General features: G+C 40.9%; 1 protein-coding gene across 6 annotated transcripts in view; it reads left to right on the top strand.

Moving 5' to 3' along the window:
• Window positions 1-24,956, top strand: part of ctif (CBP80/20-dependent translation initiation factor) — a 61,653-nt gene extending 36,697 nt beyond the window's left edge. For 4 of the 6 annotated variants that reach the window (XM_042508946.2, XM_042508948.2, XM_088070747.1 and 1 more), the window contains 6 exons: window positions 2,507-2,587; window positions 8,358-8,952; window positions 10,586-10,885; window positions 13,666-13,821; window positions 19,068-19,121; window positions 21,958-24,956. In XM_042508946.2, coding sequence (XP_042364880.1) covers window positions 2,507-2,587; window positions 8,358-8,952; window positions 10,586-10,885; window positions 13,666-13,821; window positions 19,068-19,121; window positions 21,958-22,179 — 1,408 coding nt within the window. In that variant the 3' untranslated portion in view covers window positions 22,180-24,956. The remainder of the gene's footprint in view (window positions 1-2,506; window positions 2,588-8,357; window positions 8,953-10,585; window positions 10,886-13,665; window positions 13,822-19,067; window positions 19,122-21,957) is intronic. The other 2 variants (XM_042508951.2, XM_042508949.2) reach the window with 2 other exon arrangements.
• Window positions 24,957-25,175: the final 219 nt, after the last annotated feature.

Genomic DNA, 25,175 nt, shown 5'->3' with positions numbered 1-25,175 from the left:
CTCCAAAACAGTGATAAAACCACTGAATAAGGCAGTGTCATGTTAAACGTCAGTGTTTCTTCTGTGTTGTTTGGCACTTTAGCCAACACATACTGTGTATGCTGGCCTTTTTTTCTCTGATAACTTTATGTGTGCTCACCTTATTTGTGATCCAGACGGTTTTTACCAGGAGCCAAAATATCCGCAGAGGTCTCCTCCTCTATGTAACAAATGGACTCGGTGACTTAAACTAGTAAAACTGAGTAAAGCAGTTTCACATTAAAAAAAGTCTTTGTCACATGCTTTTGGTGCGGAAAGGCTACTAACTCAGTTGCTGATGCAAAAACAGGAATGATCGTGTCTAGAACCAGCATTTGGTTTGTCTGTTCAGGGCTACTGATTACTGTGGCAATCTCAGTAGACGAGGACCTGCTCCCTATGTAGATCAAAATGCTCATTCTAAGGTCACAAACAAAATTTGTATTATCAGATGATTATGAACTAAAAAAAACATGCTTATTATAATTCCATATTTGTCAATATATCCCCTTATGTCCCACATAGTGAACCTTTAAAACATATGGTAGAAACATAACAATGACAGTATGAATACTCCAAGTAATAAAAAAAAAAAACTACAGTAAAAACACCTTTAGGAAAAAAAATATTAAAATAAAGACTGAGAATTGAGCATGCCTCTGGGATAAATTACTCCTTATAATGTTCTTTATAGCCAGAGGCATCCTGCAGCACCTACCAGACTAGCTTTAGAAACATCAATCTGGGCTTTAAGAAATGTTTTTATTCACATGTGGAAAGGTTAGTAAAGACAGGTGGAATGCCATAATCATTGGTAGCTGGGAGTGTTTTATACACATTTACAAGCACCTGGGAAAATTATAAATGTAAATTGAAATGGTCATCCCGACAAGCCAGGCGACCCTACTATAAAGCAGAGTATAGAATTTGGTGTAAAAGTGTGGAATCAGGTTATTGTAGTAGAGAAATACCAGTTAACACAGAAACTGGCCTCCACATACTGTTCTTTATAAAGCTGAGCGTGTTTGCTCGTCAAATACATTAACTGCACGTGTTTGTCTATCAAGCATGCTAATCCTCTTATGGTGATACAGTCTGGAGTTCAGGTTCTGACAGAACACACAGCAAATAGCCCGTGGCAATGAATATTCATTTTAATGAGAACCACACAGATAATGTTATATTTTGCTATTATTTTGTCGTATTATATGTGATGTGTCAACACAGCTGGGAGAAGAAAAGAGGAAAAAAGTACAAAGTGAACTGCTGTTGAAATATGGAGATAAATATTGATCATTTGACTACATGTGCAGAGCGTGAGGGTTGTATTGAATAAAGCAGCAGAGAGAGAAACGGAGGGAGACTGTGAGATTGAGTAAAGGAAAAGTGTAGGCTGGCTGCGGCAGGAAGGAAAAGAAAGGGGAGGTTGTGCATGTGTTTCTACTTTAGTATGCACGTCAAGCAGGGCTGAAATTAGTTGTGATTTACTGGAATGTGCTGCTTACCGCTCTCTGCTCCAAAACAGAAAAGGGGCAAAGAAGAAGCTAATACGCTCCTTCTTCCTTCCTTTTTGCACTTTTTAGATGTTTGTCATTATGGAGTGTTTACACATCTACACTTAAATCTGTCTGTCTTGTAAGAAAATTTGACTTACAGTTCAAGGAAGATGATTTTTATCACAAAACACCACCGCCTACCTGCCTGGTTGAGCATCCAGTTTCCACACATTGTTGTTATGAAGTGATAAGCTGAACAAAGAAGCACTTAAGTGTCAGCTGTTGTTGTGCATTCATGCACTGGAGTAAAAGTGCGCAGTGCTTTTTTTTCTGCACACTATGAACTACCGGCTTTTCTGCTTCTGGCCCTGATGACTCAAAGTTATTGACTGCAATCTCCAGTTTCTGCATGCATGTTTGCACACACATTCAGTCTGTGTTCCTGGGATTTTGAGTCTTTAAACCTGTTAAAAAGTAATGCACACGTCCAGTCAGGCAGTCAAAACTTGTCTCCCCACAGTCCATTAAAGCGCTGTGTTGTGGTCCGCATGAAGCTCTGGCCGTGTTATTGACTGTCTGGCCTGCAGGCTTCTCTTCCCCCGGGCCAATTGATTTGCTAGTCTGGGTCAACCAATGCTCCAATGGGTGCACGAGTCCTCCATCCACATACATCCACAGCAACAGCCATGATCAATCGTCAGCATCCTACCTCCTCCAATGATCATATCTGCAAATTCATTTCACTTTTTTAGTTCCTGTAGTTCTATGCATGTTGTTTAAATTACATAGATATCAACCTGTAGTTTTTTTTCCTTGCTTCCATCTTTGCTTCCCTGCTCCCTTCTCTCTCTGTCTCCTGTAATCTGTCTTCTCCTTTACGCTGTCTACAAAAATTGCCCGCCGTTTTCTACAAATTGTTTTGCCACTTTACTCTCCGCTCTCCATCCTTCCACTTGCCTGCATTGTGGTGCATCCTCCTCTCCTGCTTGTAGAAAGGTTGATCAGTTCACCCGAGACCAGTTAACCGTACGTCTGCCCACTGGCCCCGGGGGAAAGCGGCAAGTCTCAGCCAGGTTAGTGACAACATGAGCCAGGTCTCGGACACAGAAATGGGACCTGAACACATTTCTGACATTTGACATGGTGATTTGATTTATTCTGCCCGACAAAGCCTCAGCATCCAAAGGTCAGCTGATGATTGGTAAGACTGCTGTTTTTTTTACATTAAAGGTGACCCATTATGCTCATTTTCAGGTTCATACTTGTATTCAAGGTTTCTATTAGATCATGTTTACATGCTTCAATGTACCTGCTCCCTGCCATTGCAGCCAGGGAATAACTGTATAGTAGCACTTTCTACTGTGAAAAATCCAACAATAAAAGCATCTAAACACAACTCCACAAGTCCAGCAAGAATATGATCTGAAATCAGGGAGAAATTAACAACACTGGCAACCGAGTTTACATGTCTCCCTGACGTTAGCATGTAGCTCCATTTAGCAGTTTAGGTTATGTAATGTAAACACCTGCAGTAGCGTGCCTTGAGCAGGCCCCCAGGAAATGCACTGGGCTTTGGATCCAGTTTGCATAGCAGCCAAACGATGGTTAAATCTCCCTGGTTGGTCATGTGATACCATCGGGCCTAAAACGACATTTTCACATAGACTTACAATGGGGAAAGAGACATCTGTAAATCAGTCGCTAACTTTTTTTGAGCATCTCAACCCCCACAAAATGACTCATTTTACCATCAGGTGTTAATCCATTTGGTCCAATAACATATTGAAAGTTTAGAAGAGCTGCAAGATTTAGCAGAGCGCTAAACCAGGAGTAGACGGCTCAGCTGGTGTAAGTCTGCAGCGTCCTGGCTCTATGGGCCCCATGATGCAGAAGCAGCACCGATCAGCTGGGTAATTTCATACCATGGAAATAGAGCTCTTTTGGCGTCATGCGCCACTGAACAACTAGCAATGAACAGGGTCCCACCGTGATTGCTGTAACCAGGTCTCTGAATATATCCGTGGCCTGGAGCTGAAGAACATTTGTCATGATGTGATGTCACCTTTTCTCCAAAGTACAAAAAACAGTGAAACACAGAATTTAGGACGTTCTGAAGCCTTTTGCACATTACTTTTACATAATTTTACCTCATTATTTGAACATCCTTTATTGTAATATCATACATATGAAAGAAAATAAGGAAAAACATTGTAAGTCTATAGGTCTTTAATACTTGAATAGTTGAAAATAATAAGAATGAAAAGAGAGAGATATAAAACTGTTGATTCAGCCAAACGACATCAAACACTGACTTAAATCTGATTTAGATCTTAATGTTACTGGAGTCATCACCTCCACCAAAAAAATAAAAAATACTAGTTTCTTATGTGATTAGATTGTTGATTGTCCTAGAGGCAACCTGTTTCTCACTTAAAAGAAATTGTGAGATGAAATTTCATCAGTGGCCCCATCTTCCGGGATGGCCGATCCAAGCAACACTCAAGATACTGCAGAGCTCCCAGTCATTAAATGTGATTAACATTTTATTACTGTCTCGCTCTCACCTCTCCGCATCAACAGCAGATCAGGAGAAGAGCTTATTAGAGCTGAGCCTAAACTAACAGCGAGTGTAAAGATCAAATTAATCGTCAGATGAGTGAATGTGTGTGTTCGAGAATGAGACTCTAAGAAGTCTACCGCCTTGCAGAAGATTATACAATCTCACCCTCTGCAGTCAGATGAAATGAGATCTCACGATTTCTGTCAGTCAACTTTAAGCTGTTATACTTTTTTTAATGTTTATGCAGTTGGGTGAAAAATTAAAACCTTAATAAGCAGCTTTGTCACAATTAAAATTTGCTGTAGACAAGAAAAAACAGGCATTGAAGGATGCCTGTCAAGAGGGCGTTTCCTGATCATTGTGTGATTTTAAAGAGCTCCATTTTTCTTTCAGGCTGTTGAACATACAACTAAGAATGATGCTTAGAATATATGAATAGAGTTGGAGGCAAGCTGTTAGGTAGCGGAGAGTCAGAAGATGAACTGTCTGCCAACCTCCCCAAGAGAGTGGTGCAGAGGGGCCGGGCGAGACATAAACCAAATGAACCACACACAAAAAAGACTATAAATACACTTAGACACATTCACTTTATCTGTGCTTCTGCCACCTCACACACACAAACACATTCATACATACAGACAGATGACAATTTGAAGGAAAACAACTCGAGCTTCAACTAAGAAGTATTTTCATGACCAATTTATCTGCTGATTATTGTCAAAGTTAATCAGTTAATTCTTTTGTTTGCCTGCAGTGAAGCACCTTCGTCACGCCACGTTCCCGTTTTTGAACAGAACCTAATATGCGGCCCAAGTGTGTGATTTTAGACCGAATGCCAAACGTCTGGAGGCGAATGAGGCGTGAAGGTGGTGATATGTAACACAACAGTGTCACCTTCAAATGTGACATATATGCGTCTAGCAGTGCTTTCTGTACAATAACAATAATATAACATGACGATAACAGTCATTTACTTTTCTTGTTTAATGGTGTCTGATTTTGCCCTCTGTCCAGGGGATCAGAAGATCTTTATCTGTCAACTGGGACGCACATATAACATATCTTTAAAATGTCGCACTCATCCAGTCCTGTTGGCCGTCCCTTTCACGCATACATTGATTCGGAGCTATTACTGCCTCCACAGTTTAAAGCTGAGACAAATCTGTCCCCCCATTTTGCAATCTTAGCTTAAGAAATGTAAAAATAGTATGGGGAAAAACATATTAAAATTATAATTTCACAAAGCCCTATTCTGAGATCCTCAGTTTTTTTCTTTTACACAGACAACAGTCCAAAAGCCAAAAGGGTATTTTTGTTTTATTTTCAGTAGTGAATGTTGTATTTATCGCATCAATTTCAACAGAATCTGCTATAGTGGTTACTTGGAGTTCAACCTTTTTTATGACAATGGCAAAGACACATTTTTCATAATCGATTTCCATAATTTCCAAAAAGTTGTAAAAAACTGCCCATTGAATTTTTTTAGACAAAACTGACATGAACCTCAAATATCTTGCTTTGTCTGACCAACAGTCCAAACCCTGAATTTACTATAATGAACAACAAAAAAAAGCACCATCAATTGTTTTTGCTGGATAAACTAAAATTACTTAATTTGTTTTTTTGGTTATAAAAAAGGTGCAGATCCATTTGTGTTGATCTAATAATATCTACATCTCTGAAAATATGTCAATTTCAACTTTTCTTCTATATGTTGACCTTGTCCACATTTTTTTTTTTTTTTTGCAGTTTTTCAGTATTTTTTATGAATGTAGCTGGTGATTTATGTTATAAATCAGAGATGTTTTTTATGTTATTGTGATCAGCCAGTTTGTAATATTTACATATAATATATACAGTACAAATGCAGTGTGTAGACTGCTGGTTGATTTGTTCTTGTCATCAGCCCTCAAACTCAATAGCTGAAATGCTTGGAGAGAAGAGCTTTTCTTTTGTTACCACTTTTTAAATATTAGTTTTTATTTGTATCAGTGCTCCTTCTGCTTAGATGTGTGACCTGCACCTAGGGATGTGTCAGACATCTTTTAAACTCAAAGAACATTTCCAAGGTTTTTCTTACATTAAATTATTTGGGATTTTCACAAAGGCTACAAACTTAACTTTTGAGTGGGATAGTGAAACACAGTTCTCATTCAAAAGGCAGAATAGATTCTGTGCTTTTGTAATGCAGTCTCAAAAATGTCTTGCATGTTTATTCATATTTCATGTTTGAGTCTAAAAATCAAGCTGTTGAAGGTTTGCTAAATTAAAAAGTGCAAGGGAAATGTTTTGTGAAGAATTATGAAAACCCACTTTGCAGTCTTGGCACTGATGAACCCTGACAATGTTTAGGAAAGCCGCCTTTCTTTGCGTGTCAACCCAGCCTCCGCAAGGCTTACACAGCCCGATGGATGTCACCGATGTTGCTTTCATGTTTTATTTTTTTGTACCATCTCTATTAAAGACACCTCGTCCATAGTTTTTGAAGAGGGAGATAAGATTGACGGCAAAGAGCCCTGGTGCATTTGTTTTACTTTTCTAATGTCCTTGCCCCGAGTCCACATGAAAGCAGAAGAAACTTTAGTAGTTTTCAGGACTCAGAAGTGTGTGTAGCTGTCCAGTAACACATGTAATGTGATAATTATTCATGCTATATGGTATGCTAATATGATATATATGATATACTAATATGATATACTACACAATTGTTATTAACTTTTTGCATTTTTTTTTTCATTTATCTCACTGTGACACACAGTACGTGTGGCCTGTGACTGTTGAGCCCTGATTATTGAAATTTCTTTGGGCAGACCGAAACAGATTCACACACACAAAACATGTATATGTATTACAGTTGAATTCATACAGAAGTATTGTAGTGGGCCATCAGTTTCAAACATAAAAATTGGATTTTATTTTCCAGGTTTTGATTGGTTATGTAATTCTTTCATGGCTTATTTAGTATCAGAACCACTCATCTGTCTGCCAACATGCCCTACCACTTCATGTAGGCATTAATGCTGTGAGTTTCAGCCCCGCAAAGTTTCTTTAAAAGGATAGTCCAGCCCAAAATAAAAAAATCATATTTTTACTCTTACCTGTTGTGCTAATTATCAGTCTATATTGTTATAGTGTGAGTTTTGGAGTGATGAAGATATCCGGGGGAGAGATATCCGCCTCTCCTGAATCTTCTCTTTGCGTGGTGATACACATGGCAAGTGAGTTTAGTTCTTTACAAAAAAAAAAGAAGCAATAATCCAACATTAACTGCTAACAACAAGGTCTGTGGATTATCCTCATTAAAGAGAGCATTGCTGTTGAGCTAAAAAAAAAAAAAACAAAAAAAGAAAACAACCACTTGACAATCATGCCGAAACAATCTAGATCAATAAATAGCAATACAGGTAAGAGAATGAATATGTGCTTTTGATTTGGGGTGAGGTGTTATTTTTTTGTTTGTTTTAATCAAATATATTTGTGCAGGACAAATCAACGAACCAGCAGGTTATTCAAATATAGGGGATGGTTTCTATCAGATTTGGCAACTATCTGCCTTCAATCAATCTATCACTGATTTATTATTATATACCGTACATCCCTATGGTCAAAAGATGCAAACACACTTCTCCTGCTATCATATTTAGTTATTGTGAAACAGGCCTTGATTTCCTTAATTTGCAGATCACATCAGATGTTTACACACGGGCTGACCGATTTCACAGTGTAAAAAAAGCTATTACAGATTTGAGTGTATCTGTGCAAAGGTGTGCTAGTCGAGTTTATGCTAGTTCACAGGCCGAGGCAGATAATAGGTTGCCTCCTGGGTGCCAGGGTGACTAATCCCCTGGACCATATGTCAGCGGCTTGTCAAGCCCAGAGCCAGTACGGCAAAAGGACAGAGCTATGCAGGACAGGAAAACACAGACACATCGTGCAGCCACATGTAAGCAGTCATTGGGCTTTTGAATTTTTAGCTGCTCAAAGATTGTGTTAGTAGAGTGTAGGTTACTGTTTGCGTCTGTGGATTGTTATAATATTTACAGAAGAGCATTTGTTAGTGAGTAGGTAGAGAAGTTGAAGATAAAACAGAAAATTGAACCTTTTGTTTTTACTACATTAAGGATGAGTTTTGAGGATGGAAAGAGGGGCAGAGAGGAGGCTGTGGATGACCATGGTGCTGGTGTGACATGGAGGGATGATCAGAGTGTAGCAAAGCAGTTAAAGGGACAAGCCAGCTGCTGCTACATCACCATAAAGCTAACTGAAACCTGCTCTCATTCCAGGAGACAGCAGCGGCCTCAGGGAGGAGGAGGAGGAGGAGGCGGAGGAGTGAAGAACCAACCTCAGCTGATACAACAACAGTCACCGCAGCACCAGAGGGATCAAACCCAGCAGCAGTCTCCAAACCAGCAGCAGCAGAATTTCACAGAACTGGGCGATAACAGAAACACTAGCGCTGGTCGGCCGCCTCGCCAGTATCAAGGAGGACATGGGCAGCGCCAAGGAGGACCCCCGCACCACGGATACAGCCAGAACCGGCGTTGGCACCACAATCAGAAAGGTCAGGGGCATGGACAGACAAACGCTACAGGTGACAAAGGAGTTTCCCCGAGAACAACCAAAGACAAAGAGACTGAGAATGTAAAACCAGGTGATGAGCAGATCAGACCATCTCAAGACTGCGGCAGCAAGAGTTTCAATGAATCACCCAGATCTGACTCAACACCCACTTCAAATGCTCTCCCACATCTGACAGCAGGGAAGGAATCTCCTAACCCACCAGGAAGTGGAAAGGCAAGCGAGGGCCGGTCGGAGCAGCCCAAAATCAGCTTGCTGCAGTCGTCAAAGGAGCGGCTGAGGAGGAGACTAAAGGACAAGGTACCGAAAAGCTGCTTAGTCTCTGTCAGTTAGAATTAAGGAAATCAGGACTAATGTGTATGTGTACACACACGCTACCATCATTACGTTCAAGCACACACATGCACTGTCATTATTATAGAGACAGTTTTCTTATACTGCCTTTCTTTAGTCATTCATCAACTGTACTCAGTTATTTAGCATTCAGATTGGCACACCCAGCCTGCCAGGGAGGGGAGTACATGTTCTCACTAAGGAGGTGAAGAAACTAAAGCGGCATTAAATTAACCGTTTTTGATGTTTTTCCACTAAACTGGCGAGTCAGCCAACTGTGTTGCTGCTCTCAGCTTCCACTTCCTTCTCTAACTCATTACCACCAGGGGTGGTTTGATTTGACAGTATGGAACTCCCCAGCAGGCAGCAAGGCAGGAATTAATAAACAGTGACGCCAGTGAATCAATGAATCCTGTCTCAGAGAAGGCTTCTGCTTGATTAGGGTGAACTGATTTATTTAGCAACTTATTGAAGCAGCATTTTTTCCCCCCATAGTTTACAGTTAACAGAGGGCTTTCTAGTCAACTTTCTTAATGCATTTAACACCACGTTCATGTTTATTTGGTCAGTATGTTGCAAGATGTGCTTTCTTAATAGTAGAACACATTAGTTTTGTGTCATAAAATACTGATTTGGTTTTTCATGATTATGACGTGTCACTGACATGAAAGAAAAGTGAAAGCCACGCGGACACATACGTCAGCACAGTGATTTCCAACTTGAGGTACTTTTACTCCAGTAGGTTCCTCAGCAGTTGCGAGGGTATACGTGGAAAGGCTATGGAGAAGCTAAATCAATTTTTGAAAACAGAAATTACAATTTTACTTTGAAAAATATCCATCGTCTCCTTATAGAAGAGTCAGCCTATCTATCAATCTCTCTCTCTCTCTCTCTCTCTCTCTATATATATATATATATATATATTTACATAAAAGAAACAAGTAGGAGTCTAATGATAAATTTATCGGGATCAATATATTATTATAGTAATCAACAATCCAATATCATCGTTTCAAAGTGAAAACATATTGTCATCTTTAAGATGTGCCTTTATTTTGAAATTCCCAAAGCATGTCTCTCACTATTTCTATCAAAGCACACCTCGTTCCTAAACATTCAAACAGTCCTAGCAGCTAAGCTCCAAGCAGATAATGGTAAACTACCAAGAAAAAGACAACAAAAATATTTAAAGATGTCGTTCCGTAATGACAGGCCCCTGAATTAAATTCAACTGTATCAAAGGAGACATTTGATGTCAGCAAATATATCATTGCCCAAAGAATCTGTATTATGGCGAAACTTGTGATGCACATCCCAAGAAACAATACACACTTTATCTAATCAGTAAATAGTGTTAAATATGTAGTTCATAAATGAAATGAAGACTTAACCAGAGAAGATGTGGAAAATGATGTCATCAGCACATTTGACTGGTAACAAGAATTCACATCCATGATTTTCTAGCTAGAGCGACTTCTCTGTAGGACATAAAAATTCAGCGTAAAAAAAGAAATCACCTCCTCAGTTGTGGTTAAACCTGCAGTTTGCTGAAATTGAACATTTTATTGCCACCTACTCATGTCCTCTTCCATGTATCCAGGAAGAGGCACGCGTGGAGGCGTCAGGCACCGGCTTTCAGAGCATGGACCGGCTGGTGGACCTCCTCAACAGCATGAGGAGCAACAGCAGCGGGGTGGAGCAGCAGCTGGCCTCCTTCATGGAGGAGGCGCAGTGTTCGGCGCGCTCTGAGGAAACCCTGGCTCAGGTGGTTAGCACCATCTATTCCAAGGCGGTGTCGGACAGGAGCTTCGCCGCCACGGCTGCCAAGCTCTGTGACAAAATGGCGCTGTTTATGGTGGAGGGAACCAAGTTCAGATCACTGCTCCTCAACATGCTGCAGGTGAGAGTGCTGGCATGTGCTGCCTCAAGCTTTCCTCCTCGACTTCAGTAGAACAAACTCCATCATTTCATGGACCAGTCTTACTTACTGTTTTTTTTTCTCAATAAACACCCTTAACTATTAGAACTATAACTACTAATTAGCTTCATTTAGTTAGCAGATTTTTTTTCCAGTAATAGTCGTTGCCTCTCACAAAGATGCAGTTTTAAAAAGATACAGCTGTAAGATAAATATTAGAGCCATGATATTAGTTTATTTGCCAGTAAGTAAGCACAGCAAAGCCCAAAATGTATCTGGGAAACGTAACTAGAACTAATACAGCAGTCCTGCAACAAGTCCTACCTTTCTACTTTGAACTAAAGGATCAGAGTAGCTCTTCCACCACTGTCTGTGTCTGTAGGAGACTGGTTACTGATTGTGCAATAAGCTGCTGTCTTGATAATGACCTGACAGAGCAGCTCCACCGTGCTTATGAAATGAACACTGATAGGAGTGTCTCTACTCCCGTCTGTGCAGCGCCACTGTTTTTAATCTCAGTGGATCTCGTTAACTTCAGTTTTAAAGCAGAGCATATGTGACGTCTTCTGTAAATACTTTAATGCACTAAGATATTTTAATGAATGTCACATTATGATGCATACTTTCCTCCCCAAAATGTTAGAATTCAAAGCTCCATTGCAGCTTGATGATATCTTTTGCAGGACTTCTGCTATTCTGCAGTTGATTTACAATAACCATAGACTACAAAAAAAAAAATCAAGGTAGCCATGGTGATGTTACCACCTGGGAAGTAGGGGATGGCTGTCAATCATGGTGGAATAATAAAAGACAAGGTTATTTTTTTTTGGGGGGGGGGGCAAACCAGTATTTTTTATACAGTATGTTTTAATCCTCCCTACAGTTGTAGTGTTTACTTCAGCCTTGCTTTTATAAAGCACTTTCAGGTGGAAGTCAGCTGTGTGTGTGACGTTCTAAATGTCAGTGGGCAAAGTAGCTAATGTAAACACCCGGGGGAGAGAGACCTGTCTCCCCCCTCCTCACCCTCCGTCCCTTCACTTAACTGCGCAGTTCCAGTCTTGCACTCATGATGAAAACATTCTCTCAGCCGTTATATATTTCACTGCTTCTCTCCCTCTCTCTCTGCTCGTCCCTCATGAGCTCTCGATTACCGCGCTCCCCCATCTTATCGCCTCCCATCACCCAGAACAACACGGGCCAGTGGCTCGCCACTTCTCCCTGCACACTTCCTCTCTTTCTCTCTCTAAACATGCTCCTCCCTTTCACCCCATCCCAAGAGTCAGACGAACCTCGCCAGAGCGGCAGACAGTCTGGAAGTAGGCAAACAAGACATGCTGTACATGCTGTCTTTAGACGACTCTCACGGTCTAAATGTTAACCCACCTGCTGCCTTCTTTTCCCTCCCTTCACTCCTACTCCTGCTTCCTTCTCCTGCAGATGCTCTTTTCGACTACACTCCTACACTGTTTTCTCCTCCCTTCTGGTTTTCCATGGAAACACATCACTTTAGATGTTGAGCTTTGTATCCCCGACCCAGCAGCAGGGAATCCCACCTCAATCCTTTTACCCCCTTCTCTCGGCTTTTTATTAATTCCCACTTTTTCACAGCTCTTCTTTTATTTCCCACTTTAATTCCCACTTCTAAGCCAGCATGGACCCCCTCCTCATCTTTGACATTTTGGCTTTTTGCTTAAAAACATTTTAAATGTCATAAGTGGGCTCCTGAAGGCCGTCGTTAATGATGTTGCCTGTAGACCCCTGGATCTCAATATGGGGGCAATTAGACTGTGACCGCTATGCGTGTAAAAAGAGAGGCATCGCCGTTTCTTTCTTGCTGTCATTAAACATAATCATACTGTTACCTTGAAAGATGCTATTTATTTTCAGCTGCGGCAAGAGCATGTGCCCTTTTGTTGGCTAATGCTATTGGCACCTTCCTTGTCATCTACTTTTTCCAAAAAAGCTCGTCTTTTTTGTTGCTTACGCTTCAGTCATCTTTTTTCACCTGCTTTGCGATACGTGTGCATCCTGCCGTTTTCCTGGTTTGTTGTGCAAGTGTCAAATATTGCGGCAATGTCCTTGGAGCTGTGTTAGAGGTGTGTATGGTTGTTTTTTAGTGTGTGGTATGTTTGTTTTTGACTGTGTGAGTGAGAGTTTTTTTTATCCATTCAAGGCCACACATTTGGTGTATGTGTGCATACAAGCAGGCCTTCAGCGCAGTTGTACGAGTCTGTGAGAATAGAAGCCGCTCATGTTTCTAGTGCACTTCAATAACAGGCACAGGACACTCACAGAACGCAGAGTGAGTCGCTCTGGCTGTTAATAAAGTTTCAGTTTAACCTGATGTATAACATCTTTACAAGTGCGCATTACGCATTAACCCATATTAACCCCAACACTTTTACAGCGCTGACACAGTTCAGTACCCTTCACTTTCAAACTAGATTAACATATTCTCCTCTACTTCTGGCAGATAAAAGAAACTCATGAATTTGTTTAATGTGTTTTTCAACTGCTTTTTGGCTTTAAGCACTTCAAGCTTAGAGGTTAATACGTGTGCCACCTACAAAAACTGCCATCAGGGAGATAGCAAAGATGTTAATGGTGATTACCACCACTGCTGATGAATTTATGAAACACTTCAAAAAATATCCGCCTACCACCCTGCCACCTACTTAGAACTTGTACTGCACATTTACAAAAGCTGGATAGTGTGTCGGTGTATTTCACAAACTTAATGTGTTTTTCTTTCCTCCCCACAGAAAGACTTCTCCCGTCGAGATGAGCTCCAGCAGTCAGATGTGGAGAGGTGGTTAGGTTTCATCACGTTCTTGTGCGAGGTGTTTGGTACCATGAGGAGCAGCTCGGCGGAGCCTTTCCGGGTGCTTGTGTGTCCCATCTACACCTGCCTACGAGAGGTCTGTGTCCACATCTACACCTTCTGTTTTAACAATAAGTATGTCAATACACAATTAATCCATTATAGGAAAGCGTCCAGCTGCGTGTGTGTCCTGTTCGTTCAGATCGATTCGTACGCCAAGCCGAGTTTCCTGTTTTCGGCCAGACCTAGTCTAGACTGGAGACACCACAGCAGGGTTTGGTTGGTGGTGTAAACAGTCAGGACACCATCAGTTCCAGGAAAAAACGTGACCCCAGGTTCATTTCTCATTAGCTGGTCGTGCTGTCTTGCGCACACTCACTTGGTCACCATGGAAACTACATAGGGTAGCCACAGCAGACACGCCGCGATGCAGAAGTGGTTAGTGACAGATGGAATATTGAAAGGGGAAGCGAGCGAGGGAGGAGGGGTTTGGAGAAAGAGAGAGAAGAAGAAGTGAGAGGAAGCAGAGAAGACTGTGGTCAGGTTGACAGTTACTGCAGAGGAAGTTTACTGATGGCGCGACAGGTGGAAGAGAATGGAGCGCAGAGATGACAGAATCTGCAAGTGAAAATCATTTTTAATGTGTAGTTTGAGAAGTAGAGAAGAATAATGGCAGGTTTGAGGAATATGCTGGGTAGATTTACTGCCCCATCCACACACACCTCTGCCAGTCTGGCACCCGACACACACCCCCGCTAACAAACACAACAATCAACACACAATTAATGCCATCCACACCCTGTCTGAGTGTATGCCCAGGGCATTATCTCAGCTTGTTAGAAGGATCTGCATGACCGAGGGTGTGGATGTACGGTGCAACACGCCTCGATATTCCAGCAACAGCAGTGTCATGTCTGGCCTAATGATGCCTGAGGTCACACCTGGGAACAATGTCAAAATATTTGTAGAATAATACTTGTGAATGTGTGTGTCTGGGTGTCTGTGTGTTTGTGTGTGTGTGTGTGTGTGTGTGTGTGTGTGTGTGTGTTTGTGGTTAGCAGTCATGAGCTTGTTCGACAATCTCCATTTCCTAGAGCCATTGTTCCTGATTTTATCCGTCTGCTGTTTTGTCTAGCCTGTCGTAACATGTAACCGTTGGATTTCAACGCTACGTGCCATAACGTGCACTCGTCCTTGTGTGTGTGTGTGTGTGTGTGTGTGTGTGTGTGTGTGTGTGTGTGTGTGTGTGTGTGTGTGTGTGTGTGTGTGTGTGTGTGTGGGGCAGTGCATTTTGCAGCGGCTGCCCTCTGTAGTCGTAGCCTGCAGAACAGGATCAGGTAACAACTGAGGTGTGTTAGGAAGTGTGTTTGAGTTTACATGACAGCTGTACGTGCAGACAGAGCATGCCGGTGAGCTGTGATCTCATCCATTGATGACTCTCACAAGCCAGAAGTGTTTTTAATGCCAAAATGCACATAGATGTATTAAGATAGATAATCCTCAACTACTGTAAATGTACATTGAAGCACACCTTAAAATAAATTAGAACTTGCTCACTTGCCACAAATATTAAACACTACGTTAATGATTTTTATTTTTTTAGTTAGCGAAAAACACCTTTATTGAATGTTTTAGGGCTGGACCCAAATATTTGATAATTCATTCGTTGGTTAGGTGTTCAGTTTTCAATTTTTAGACTTTAATTTTTTTTAATTACAAAAAAGAAATGATAAATAAATATTATAAAAGATTTAATTAATTTATAAACTTTATAAATTAATTAAATCTTGGTGTTTCCTGTTTTGGTAATATATTGATTTTCATCTCTTTGCAATTTAAAGTAAGTAATATTACATCTGGAGCCCAAAAAATGGTATTCTCGACAGCCCTTACATTTTTTAGGCTCACTTTATATTTGTGAAGCAAAAGTTTTCATTTCTTGTGCTTGTTGTTGGGCCAGCTGCTGCTTCAGCAAGCTTCTGTGGTTACATAGGTTGTTAAGAAACTTTGTGGTGAGTAAATTTAGAACAGCCATTGAGCCAAACATGTCGATTAAAGTGTAACCACACCTACACTGGCAAATTTGAAACTAATTTTGCCCAGAACATTATATGAAAGTAAAGAAAGTAAAATGCAGCCCACATCTAGATACACAGCTAAGAAGAAAAGAAGCAGATTCTTATGATAGTACAGTACCTTTAAAAAATGATCTATCACACATTTCTTTATTAAGGAAAAGGAGTCGGGCATGGCCAAATAGTCTTAACAAAATCAGAGGGCAGGCAGCAGAGATCTCGAATTAAAATATAAAACCATCTTTTACAGAAGCAAATGACCTGCAGACGTCTTCATCGGGGTATTGGTTTGCAGTTGCACACTGCAGGAAGCATGCACATACACTGTGTCTGGTGGTGACCTCAGGATCTATTTATATTGTGCCTTGGTATCCTTCTTTGAAAGTCAGCACAGGCCCTCTCTGACAATCAACTCCGTACAGTACAGTAGACCACTGTTTCTCAAATGGGGGTATGTGGAGGTACTCCAGGGGGTACGTGAATTTAAAATAAAATGTGTTTTAAAAAATAGCAGCCATAACTCCTAAAAGAAAATAATTATATTATAAAAAGTTCAGTAAAAATATAAGTTCATAAACTGATGTGTATTCTCAATATTCAATTCAATATTCAAATGCCATCACCTGTCAATCAATCACTTGCCGCCATCAGGACACAAACAATAGAGTTGCGGTTGAAGCGTAGCAGCAATGCTGCGGAAAATACGGAGAGACAAGTGACAAAGAAGGCAAAACACATACCGTCAATATGCAGACACTTCATTGAATAAAATGTTGAAAAAAGGCCAAACACGTCATAATATAGCATGTTGAAAAAATGGCTGAAAACAACGTGTTAATGGGAGTTATGTCCAGGAGTTGCAACCCCCAAATTTGAAAGTGTTTTTCAGTTACAATGTTGTTTAACAAATCAGACACTGATGGCACACCGCTGTGTTGTACCAAAAATGTTTTGTGCTGGTCAGGGGGTACATTAATGAAAAAAGATTGAATATTTTGGGCTTCGAGTGACTGTAACTAACTTCTTCTTTGTAGGCCTTTTTGTTAAGCAGTAAATGAAGTACAGAAGTAGAGCAGTATTATTAAGTGTAACCAAGGGAAGTTCTGGTCCTGACACTACACCTGTTGTTACCATGCAACTATTGAAAACTCAGTCAAAGTTAAAGTAGTTATAATTTAAACTTAAAGCTTTCTCTGTGTCATTATTACCCTGAAAAAACATGGTTGTCTGATAGCGCTCGTTCATCATTTCCTTTTTCTTAGCCAGCGGTATGATGACAGGTTTCAAAATATACAAAGCAGAATATTTGAATAAATAAGGATGTTTTTCTAGTCAACTTCACTGAGTCATTCAAGGTGTTGCTGTCATGCTGGATGCATCTCTTTCATTCAGCGCTGCAAGACGATCATGGCTGTCCTACTTTTTCTTCTTTTTATGTTCCTAGTCTTTTAAACAAAAATACTGTAACTGGAAATCACACAGAATCCCAAGGTTTCCCTGTGCAGGAGAGCTTTGATTCTTGATGATGTAACTAAGCAGAGACCTGGCTGTTTCCAGCTTCAGCAAAAAGATGTGTGTGTGTGTGTGTGCGCGCGTGTGTGTGTGCATGTGTAAAGTATAGTCCCTCAGAAAGTGTTTTTTTTTCTGCAGCTGCTTCTCTTCTACTTAAAAAAACACAGGTAATACTGAGCGATTGATTGTTTGTTACGGCATCGGAGTGACAGAGGAGCGCTATCACACTGGAGAACAGACATAGCTAAAAAAAAAAAATCTATGCGAGTGGATAGGAGAACTGATTATAGATGTGTATAGATTAGACCGTTTTAAACGTATTGAGCAAAAACTTCACCCTGGGCTCCCCAGAGAACTCATTATGAGCTAATCCTGCCTGTCACATAGCTTTCCTACTCTGGGAACGCCGAGACTTTAGTTCCCACATCAAACAGCCACACTGTCACCACACCCGTCTAAGCATACTGAGGAGCTGACGTCTGCTGGGCCTGAATGATAGGTGGAATACCATTAAGCTTACAGTGAGGAAATAACAGGCCAGACTGAGTGTGGATCCTAGCATCAGATGATTTTTTTTTTGCAGTTACAAAGATTCGGAAAAGAATTTTCACTAGTGTTTTTCTTTAAGCTCTTTTCTAAAGCCAGTGTAAAAGCATACTTTAGTTTGTCTGTGAATGGAGGTCAAGGACAACACAACGTGGTCAGACTGTGGCTGAGTTATTTGGCTTGCTGGCATACTTTAGGTTGGCTCCATCAGTTGGCCAGGGCACCTCTGCATCACGCTATCTGAAAAACAAAACACAAGTTTGATCCTGTCAGTTTGAACTCGGGGTGTAATGGTGGTCAAAATTAACTTTGTTTGTACCTCAGTTTTTGGGTCACGGCACATTTTTAGGACAGCAGGGAATCCAAATAAAATAATTTTTTTTTTTTTTTTCTTTTTTAAAAACATTTATTTAAACAGTCAGCCTGTTACCGCCAAAAACCATGCTATATGAACAGTGAGAGTACTCTGCATTTATACCATATTTTGCTCTTTGTGCAGCAGGTCTGCACTTTACTGGTTTAATTAGACATTACTTCAGCAAAAGAATCTCTCCCTCCCTCCTCCCTGCCACTTCCTTTCCCTCCTTCAGGTTAATCGAAGCAGCATTTTGGAAACAAACCTGCGAGGAGTAAGACAAGGAGTATTTAACCAAATTCCTGTCTGCTGTGATGTGATTGTAGATGTTCACAGTTTAGCGTGGGGGGCTCTCTGTCATTTTACCTCCCCTTTGTCGCCTTCGCCTCCTGCATTGTTTCAGTGTGCCAGTTGTATGCCCATCTGTGCATGGGGCCAGCTTTGGGGGTGGAAAGCCAGCTAGCATGTTTACCAGCTCCACGGTTTGTTTTTGGCTGCACTGTGTGTGTATGCAGATATACAGTGTGCATAAAGCCAGCCTTGATGTCTGATGGTTTGCTAGCTTGCCAGGATGAAAGCCTAGTGTGTTGTCTTCCAAGATTTAAAATGTTAATGTAGAAAATATTTACAATTGGGATTAGGGCTTTTTCTTTTTTTTTCTTCTTTTGTGAACTGATAAATGTACGCAAACACTTGCGTTTCCTTAATCTCGCCGTGTGGCCTACATCCAAATATGCATATATTTCTATATCTGCTGTGCTTTAGAAAGGGTTTGTGCTCTCACTTTTTCTGCAGCTCTTTGCTTTGCAGTGTCCAAAAAGTGTGTCACACAGTGTCTGTTCTTGTTCCTTTTAGCTGTTGGAGTCCACAGATGTCAAGGAAGATGCAGTCCTGTGCTGTTCCATGGAGGTATGCCCCCCCTTTAAACACACAGACACACACACACACACACACACACACACACACACACACACACACACACAGAACCACAGAGGGAGAGTAAACAAGAGAGCAGAGGGCTGATTTGAAATTTATGTAGGACACACAAATGTGATACAGTAAACATGTCAACAAATGTAGATAAGAAACAAATTCTAACAGACTTATTGACACCCATAAAACCATTGTTTTATTTTAATGCAAAGTGCTCCAGCATGTAATGTATGATGGCATGCTATACTACATAGCTCAAAATCCCATTGCACATATGCACAGTAACGCATGTAAAATTGAGTTGTGACATACTAGACTAGACTTTTTTTTAAATATTTGTTATAACTCATAGCAGTATGTCATAAAAAATGTCCACAGAATTATGCCATTCATTATTTGTATGCCATTCATTAAAAATATAGTATAGTGTTCCAACAAAAAAATGGGGAAAAACTAATAAAAAGTGAAAAAAAAAAAAAATCATAGTACTCAATCAAACTACGCAAAAAAACCCTCTTTTTGACATGTCAAAAAAAATGGCTAAAAACCGCATAGTGTAGTATGTTGAAAAACAGTAAATTTTGACATAAAAAAATGGCTTAAATTGCAATATTATAGCTTGTAGAGACACTTTATAGTACGGCAAGGCAAGGTAAGTTTATTTGTATAGCACATTTCAGCAACAAGGCAATTCAAGGTGCTTCACACAGAACATTGAAATACAACAACAGGGGGAAAGGAAACACATTTAAAACATTAGAAAAGAAGCATGTGAAAGGTGATTTAAAAAAAAAAAAAAAAAAAAGCAAGTGGGAAAACAACAGATAAAACCCAAAAATATAAAAACACATATATTGAAATAAGAGTTGCAGTGCAGAGTTTCAAAGTAAAATATACAATTTAAAAAGTAAAAAGCCTTTTAGTCAAAGGCAGCAGTGAACAGGTGAGTCTTTGACCTTGACTTAAAAAAGCTCAGACTCTCAGCAGACCTGATATTTTCTGGTAGTTTGTTCCAGATATACGGAGCATAGAAACTGAATGCTGATTCTCCATGTTTAGTTCTGACTTTTGGAACACAGAGCAGACCTGCACCAGATGACCTGAGTGGTCTTGATGGTTCATACTGGACTAGAAGGTCTTTGATGTATTTTGGGCCTAAACCATTCAGTGCTTTATATGCTACCAAGAGAATTTTAAAGTCTATTCTCTGAGAGACAGGGAGCCAGTGCAGAGACCTCAGAACTGGAGTGATGTGGTCCGCTCTCTTGGTCTTACTAAGGACTCGAGCAGCAGCGTTCTGGATCAGCTGCAATTGTCTGATTGACTTTTTAGGCAGACCAGAGAAGATACTGTTACAGTAGTCAACTCGACTAAAGATAAATGCATGGACAAGTTTTTCAAGGTCCTGATGCGACATCAGACCTTTAATCCTAGAAATATTCTTGAGGTGATAGTAAGCTGGCTAGTATACCATGTTGAAAAAAGGCCAAAAACGTCATAATATTGCATGTTGAAAAAATGGCTGAAAACAACATGTTTTAATGGGATTTATGTCCATGAGTTGCAACTCCCAAATTTGAAAGTGTTTTTCAGTTACAATGTTTTTTTAACAAATCAGACACTGAGGCACACCACTGTGCTGTACCTCTTTTTTTTCTACCAAAATGTTTTGCACTGGTCAGGGGGTACTTGAAAAAATATTTTGAAAGGGGTACATTGATGAAAAAAATTTGAGAACCACTGCTTTAGTATGTCATAAAAATGAAAAAAGAAATCGTAGCATAGTATGCAACTGACATTTTAAAAAAGGTCATAGTATAGTAATTAATGGAAAAAGGTCATAGTCTTGTTTTGTTTGTCGTAAAAAAGTTCATAAAAAGGGGGGAAAAGAAGGGATTGTAAGGCCTGTCATTAAAAAGTGACTGACCTTTTTTTTGCTTTTTATATGAAATACTTTTTTTAACATACCATACTGTGACACACACATATATATGTGTGTGTGTGTGTGTGTGTGTGTGTGTGTGTGTATGTATATATATATATACACATATATATATATAAGTAACTATTCTTTTACTTTGGGCATATTTTTATGACACAGTTACTATGACCTTTTTTTTTTAAAAAATGTATGACATACTATACAAAGAATACTATTCTAGGGCTTTTGTTTTTTGTGACACACTAAAGTTTGACCTTTGTCTGTTTTATATTTTTAATAACATGTGAGTGATTTTAGTCAAATTGCCAATTTCCAAAGCCAGCATAAGACTGAGAGCTGCACAGGAAAAGCTCTTGTGTATTACTGATGATACTCTAAAACTAGACAATAAACAATAAATCTAGAATTGAATTAGTCACTAAATTCATTCTCTTAGGCTTGAGTGTAAATTTAAGTCCCAAAATGGATTTTACCAGAACTGGGTTGTTGAAGAAGAGTGCAAAGTTTTCACCACCACTGATGGAAATAATGATAATAATACAGACAGGTGAGCTCTGGTTAGCAAAAAATTCCCAGATGACCACTAACACAACCAGCATTTGCAGTCTTCATTACTTACCAGCAGGCTCTTCTCGCAAACACACACACACACACACACACACACACACACACACACACACACACACACACACACACACACACACACAGCTCTATGGCTGGAGGGTGTGTGAACCTCTGCTGTCTGACTGCATCCACAGCAACAAGGTGCCAGACGTTGTGTCTTGCTCTCTGTAAGGGACACACACACTTTCTCTGACCTCCCACCTCCTCACTTCCTCCCTCCCTCTCTCCCTTTTTTCTCTCCACCAGTTGCAGAGCATGGGGCGTCTCCTGGAGGAGCAGCTCCCAGAAATGATGACAGAGCTCCTAGCAGCCGTCAGGGACAAGATGCTTAGTCCAACCGAATCTCAGCTGACCCGCTCTCTCCTCATGGAGGTCATCGAGCTGCATGCACACCGCTGGAACCCGCTGGAGGCTCTCACCATCCAATACTACGACCGTACCATCCAAAAGCTCACCACCACTGCCTAGGTGCCAGTTCCCTCAGGAGGAGAGGAGACAAGCCCCCCCAGACGCCCCGAGGAAACACTTTTCAGTTGAGCATCAATCTAGTTTTACCAAAACACACCCCAAAATAAATGCTTTATGTTGGTATGGAACTTAATTGTACAATTCACTAATTTCTCTAAGATATATGTGACCACTGCCACAGACAAACCGCACACTAACAACCAAACAGGTACCCCCCACACACACACACACACACACACAACTACATGTGGTGTTCAAACAATGAAAAGCCATGCATTCTGGCAAACAGGAGCGTCTATATGGCCAGTAGGGGTGTGCTCGGCCACATAGAGTCCTGGAGCTCGCCTGGCTGTGGCTGCTGAGGGATAAAGGAGGGAGCAGACAAGCGAGGGGTCACACAGGGGAGAGGAGGAGAGGGCAGCAGCCTGCCCGTAGGGAATAGAGAGATCTGTACCCAAAGATGAATGAAGGAGGGAGGGGGTGGGTCAGGGTAGTCCGTGTCAGTCTCTTCATTGTGTTCATTTGCCCACCACCCTCCCCTCCTCTCTGTCTCTCTCTCCTCCCCCTCCTCTGTCTCTCCGTCAGCCCCTGGGGTCTGTGTGGCTGATAAAAGAGAGAGGAGGAGGAGGAGGAGGCAGGGAGTAGACACGGTGCTGTCTGTCTGGGCCGTCTGCCCCGCCGGGCCAGGGACCAGGTCAAAGGGCCTCGCTGTGGAGCTCCCCAGCTCCCACAGCTCCTCCCCGCCTTTGTCTCCCCAACTCCACACCCCCCAGCAGGAAGGCTTTTTGTGTGGATGAGACAGCGAGCCTGCTGGGCCAGGCTGGGCTGAGGATAAGGATCAGGCTGGCTAGAGTTGGGTGGCAGATGGCTGCTTGAGCCCATGTGAGACGACACACCCCTCTGGCACCCCAGCTCCCTGCTCCCAGCTCCCTGCTCCCCGAGCTCAGGCCAGTGTCACCAATAGGAGCAGTCAAAATAATGCAGTTGGGGGGGGGCAGCATTAGAAAAGCATTAAAACAACCACTGCTGTCTGATAATTCTTTTGTTTTTGTCCTGCAGGGGAAGGTCTCTTCTCCTCTGTTAAGCCGTGCATGTACATGCTTTGTTAACCACGTCTTTGATATTATTATATTATTTTTTTAATCATTGTGTTTCTATTGTCGGTTCATTTTGAAGTCTTGTTTTTATGATAAAAATGTATGTATGAGGTGTTAGCGGTAGGCCTTATTGCACAGGTTGTTTTGCACTGTTTTGCTTTAAAACTCAAAAAAAAAGCAAAAGTTTGAATTTGAATCAGTGCTTGTGGAATTAATATTAAAATCTCAGTAGTGAGACAAATGGGTTGCGCATAGTGAGGGATTTTAGGATGTTTTAATGGACTAGTGGCCTTTGTCATTTATCCATCTTTATAGGAGCTCTCTTGTTTTGGGGCCTGCAGGGCCTGTGGCAGCAAAGGGCATGCTGAGGACTAAACAGACTCATTCACGTAATTTCTGTTGCTGAAGGAAAAAAAAAAAAACACATTTAAAGAGGACAAAAAAAGTGATGTGACAACAAAAAAAGAGCATGGCACACAGAGAAACAAACATTTTCTCTTACACAAGCCATTCTTTGCAGTGGACATTTTGCAAGTGTTTAATATCGACTGTATTTGCTTTGTTTTTGAGGAAAATGACAACTATTAACCTGTGTATTTGAAGATGACAATGATGAAAAGAAGAATCTTATTGTATGACCTCATTAGCTAGTCATATGTGACCCTTATTCCAGCTAACGTGTGTACTATAATATTGACGTACCAAGCCAATCATGTACCATTTGTAAATGGGCTCTATATATAATCTGCATACAGTATATTTACAAGTATTTAAAACCATTGGAATAGAGGGGGATAGTGCAACAGAGATGTTACACACAGGACGACTGTGGTTGTGTGGCTGGAGTTTGGCCTTTTCATGCATTTCTATCAGGAACTAGCTCTTTGTTTGGGAGTTGTCACACACACACACACACACACACACATGCATGCGCATACATGCACATATATACATACTTAGTTTCCCATTGAATCTCTGTGGGCAGTTTTAAGTGTTTTTATATTATTTTCTCTGTCTTGCATCAAGAATTACGATCCTGTGTGGTAGAAACACACCCCAGAAGATTAGATAGATGAGAAGGGTGATTTAAAGCTCACAAATGTTTTTTTTTTTTTTTGGAAAGTGCAGCCTAATCGTCTGTAAGTGTGTGTCTGCTTAAGAAGTAATTTGTTTTTATTGTTTGTCTTTTGTTTTCTTTACTTTGTTTCTAGGTTTCTATTTAAATTATATTTAGCTCATTTATATATATATTTTACCGTCTGGTGGGTTTTGGAGACATCTGAAACGGTTGTGATACCTAGCTTGCTGTGTAAGTGTGGTATTACCGTGTTTTAGTTTATGAACAGAGAAACACCCATCGGTGAGTTTCCATTATGCAAAGAGCGACTCGCTCTCACAGCAGATGGGGGCAGGTGGGGAATCACCCACCCCCTTCGTCTGTGGCACTGGAGCCTCCCCACCCCGCGTGCCCTTAGACCCCTCTGCTCGGGTCACATGACTCACTCGACAATTGAATGAGACACCCCTTCATTTGCATATTCTCATGAATATTGAAAAACGAGGCTCTGGTCAGCACAGACACGCTGTAGATTGGCAGTGGTGGGTCATCTTGTGAGCTCTTGTTTGTTTTGTTTTTCTAAGCAACTGAAAAATAAACTAACAGGGAAAAAAACGAACAAACTGTGGCGTGTTTTTCTGTCTGCTCGCTTATCAGCCGCACAGTTGCATGGAAGTCAGCGTGGTGTCATGAAGACATTCAGACATCACAAAGGAGACACAATGGTGCACACACAGCTTCCTCTGCTATTACCAGATAGACTGCGTAACTAATCTTGGCAAGGCAGTAGGTCATTATACTAACAATTCATCCATGTGCACACTGGAACTCCTCATTTACAT

The sequence above is a fragment of the Plectropomus leopardus genome, chromosome 20 (assembly GCF_026936395.1).
Source record: "Plectropomus leopardus strain MGB_pleo_1.0 chromosome 20, ASM2693639v1, whole genome shotgun sequence".
Lineage (NCBI taxonomy): Eukaryota > Metazoa > Chordata > Actinopteri > Perciformes > Serranidae > Plectropomus > Plectropomus leopardus.
This window is presented reverse-complemented; position numbering and strand designations above follow the sequence as displayed.